At 43.0% G+C, this 3,360-nt stretch overlaps 1 protein-coding gene across 1 annotated transcript; it reads left to right on the plus strand.

Annotated features, from left to right (window-relative positions):
- The first annotated feature begins 200 nt into the window (after positions 1–200).
- LOC147417998 (pentatricopeptide repeat-containing protein At4g13650-like) lies at positions 201–2,534 on the plus strand. The gene has a single exon (XM_086507058.1). It carries the CDS (start codon positions 201–203, stop codon positions 2,532–2,534), a length of 2,334 nt encoding a protein of 777 aa, XP_086363184.1.
- The last annotated feature ends 826 nt before the right edge of the window (positions 2,535–3,360 follow it).

Consider the following 3,360-nt stretch of genomic DNA (forward strand, 5'->3'; position numbering starts at 1 on the left):
TAACAGACCAGCTCAAGATTTCCAGGCTGGTGTGATTGAGTCAACAGGATTTGTGTGCTGTGTTGAATAACAGGCCAGCCCAAGACTCCAGGATCTCAAGTTTGCTGGTGTGATTGGATTTTGCATTTCTTGCTCTAGCCAAAATTAGCTGAAACAAAGAGAAATGCATTCGCTCGATGTTGTCGTAGAAAGAAATTACAATGCCATTGGAAGGGATAACAGTACAATTAGACAACTTCCAGGTTTTAAGAGGATCAAATGTAAGGGAAGGTACAACAGCCGAAAGACTCGACAGTCAATCCGATTCTTCGGAAGGCAAGTTTGAGACTGCCAAAATTGTTGCTTTGCTAAAGGCTTGTGCAAAAGAGAGAGACCTGCATAGAATTGCCAAATTACACTCTGATCTAGCTACAAGAGGCTTACTTGAAAACAATGTGTTTATTGGCAGCACTTTGGTTAGTCTTTATGCAAAATGTGGGGCACTTGATAAAGCCCAAGAAGTATTTGACAGTCTGAAAGTTCGAAATGTAGTATTGTGGACAGCGCTTATCACTGGATATGCACAACAGGGACACGGTAAGAAAGCACTGAATTTTTACGATCAGATGCAATCAGATGGCTTCTCTCCAAACGCAATGACTTTTTCTTCTATCTTGAAAGCAAGTGCCAGCCTAGGTACATTGGAGAAGGGTGAAGAAATACACATGCAAATTTTAAGAAATGATTTTCTGCAAAAGGATGTTGTGGTTGCCAGTGCACTGGTGAACATGTATGCCAAATGCGGTGCTCTTGAAAAGGCTCAAGGAGTGTTTGATGAGATTTTAGTTCCAAATGAAGTTTCATGGAACGTGCTAATTGCAGGATACGTCAAACAGCAACGGGGTGAGGAAGCTTTGAAGTGTTATGAACGCATGCAACTGGCAGGGTTTTCACCAAATGCAGTCACTTTGGTTAGCATTCTGAAAGCTTGTGGGAGTTTAGGAGATGTGGTGAAGGGTGAAGAGGTACATGCTCAGATTGTGAGGGAGCATTTATTGGAAGCAGATGTTGTTATTGGCACGGCTTTGGTTGATATGTATGCCAAATGTGGCGCACTCGAGAAAGCACAAGAGATCTTTGACCAGACTCCATTCCAAGACACTGTTTTATGGAACGCCCTGATTGCAGGGTATGATTATCATGGACGTGGGAAGCAAGCACTGCATTGTTTTGAGCAGATGCAACTCAGGGGATGCCCTCCAGATGCAGCCACCTTCACCTGCTTGCTCAATGCTTGCGGCAGCATAGGAGATCTAGAGAAGGGCCAGGATTTGCATTCCCAAATTGTGAAAGACAACACGCTGGGAACACAAACTCAAGTGGCCAATGCACTCATAGATATGTATGTCAAATGTGGGGCCTTGAAAAGAGCACATGAAGTCTTTCAGGAGCTTCCACGGCCAGATATTGTTTCCTGGAATGCACTTATGGTAGGCTATGCTCACCATGGACATGGTGAAGAGGCACTAAGCTGCTTTGAACAAATGCAGCGTGGTGGCTTTTCTGCAGATTCAATCACCTTTGCATGCATCTTGAAAGCTTGTGGCAGCGTAGGAGCTTCAGACAAAGGCCGAGAGATACATGCTGAGATTGCAACAGATGGCTTGCTGAAAAGTGATATAATGGTTGGCACAGCTTTGGTAGATATGTATGCCAAGTGTGGAATTTTTGATAGAGCACGTGAAGCATTCGATGAGCTTCCAGACTGGAGTGCGGTTGTGTGGAATGCACTAATTACCGGATATGCACAATATGAGCTGGATGAGGAAGTTTTCTTTCATTTTGAAGAGATGCAACATTTCGGTTTTGCACCAGATCATGTGACTTACACTTGCATGTTGAAAGCTAGTGGTGGCATAGGAGCTGCATACATGGGTCAATGCTTACATACTGAGATTATTAGACAGGGATTAACAGATAGAGGGAGTACCGCTAGTGTTGCATTGGTAGCTATGTATGCCAACTGCGGCATGCTTGACGAAGCTCACTATTTGTTTGATAAACTACCCATTCGGGATGCGGTATCATGGAGTGTGATTTTATCAGGGTATGCTTATCTTGGTGAAGATGAAGCTGTTTTTAAGCTATTTGACATGATGATACAAGAAGGTATAAGGCCAAATTCAGTCATTTTGGCGATTCTTTTGAATGTATGTAGTCACAGAGGTCTTCTAGACAAGGGCCAGATTTATTTCAAAATGATTAATGAGGTTTATGGCATTAAAGCAGATGCAGAGCATTATGCTTCCTTGGTCGATCTTTTCGGCCGTGCAGGCCAGTTATATATAGCAGCAGCATTGACAGAGAAGTGGTCACTTGATGATGATCTTACAATTTGGCATACTTTGCTTAGTGCATGTCAAAAGTGGGGTGATATGAAGCTTGGAAGATGGGTTTTTAATTGTGCTCGGCAATTGAGTGAGGCGGATGCTGAGAATGACCTCACCATGTACATTAACTTGTGCAATATCTTTGCAGGTTCAAATAGACCATAGGATGCTGACAAGTTGGTTCTGTAAAGAGATGAATTCATGGAGAGGCAATCTACTGAATCCTGAAAATGCCAGATGCCAATGAGATCATTAAGCTTCCAAAAAGGACCCACTTATAGAGGAAACCTCCTCAAGTTAAAAGTCACAAGATGATGTGCTAGATGGAGTCCAACAATGTTGAAAGTGGTGTGCACTCACATCCAGAACAAATAACATGAGCAATGTAAGAGAATGGGGATGTTTGGGAGGTTTTGTACATGCAGCAATATGTATTATAGAGTTTGTGTAGAGAAGATGCAAAAAGCAGATATTTGAGAGGATTGAGCGTACCCGTGACTCTCACATTGAGTCTACGTGCATGTCGCATCCTCTCCTCCTCAACAGTTGTATTGACGATGCGGAGTCCCTCCTTTGGGTGTCCTCCTTCACTTGCTTCACCACTTCCATACATCCCGCTCTTGTTGCCTCCATCTTACCCTGGAGGCTCTTGGTAATGCTTTGGTGAGCTGTTTTTGCGGGGATCGATTGTACTTTTGGAATCAGCTTGGAAAATTTTCCTGGTGTGTCAGGACAAGTAAAGTGCAATCATGAGTGCTGGGTATATATTGGAAAATTTTCCTGATGCGTGTCAGGACAAGTAAAGGGCAATCATGAGGGATGGGTTTATAACTAAATTTTTTTTAAAGTTTTGAGAAGATTCACCACCACATCAACAAGATGCAATCATTGCGGTTGGAGATACTTTGGATGGGGAAGAACATTGCCATGGAGGACATGTCCATTTATGCGCATACAAAGGTGAAGTATTTGCATCTTCTAGGTCCTACCA

This window comes from Adiantum capillus-veneris, chromosome 30 (genome assembly GCF_014529385.1).
Source record: "Adiantum capillus-veneris isolate H3 chromosome 30, ASM1452938v2, whole genome shotgun sequence".
NCBI lineage: Eukaryota > Viridiplantae > Streptophyta > Polypodiopsida > Polypodiales > Pteridaceae > Adiantum > Adiantum capillus-veneris.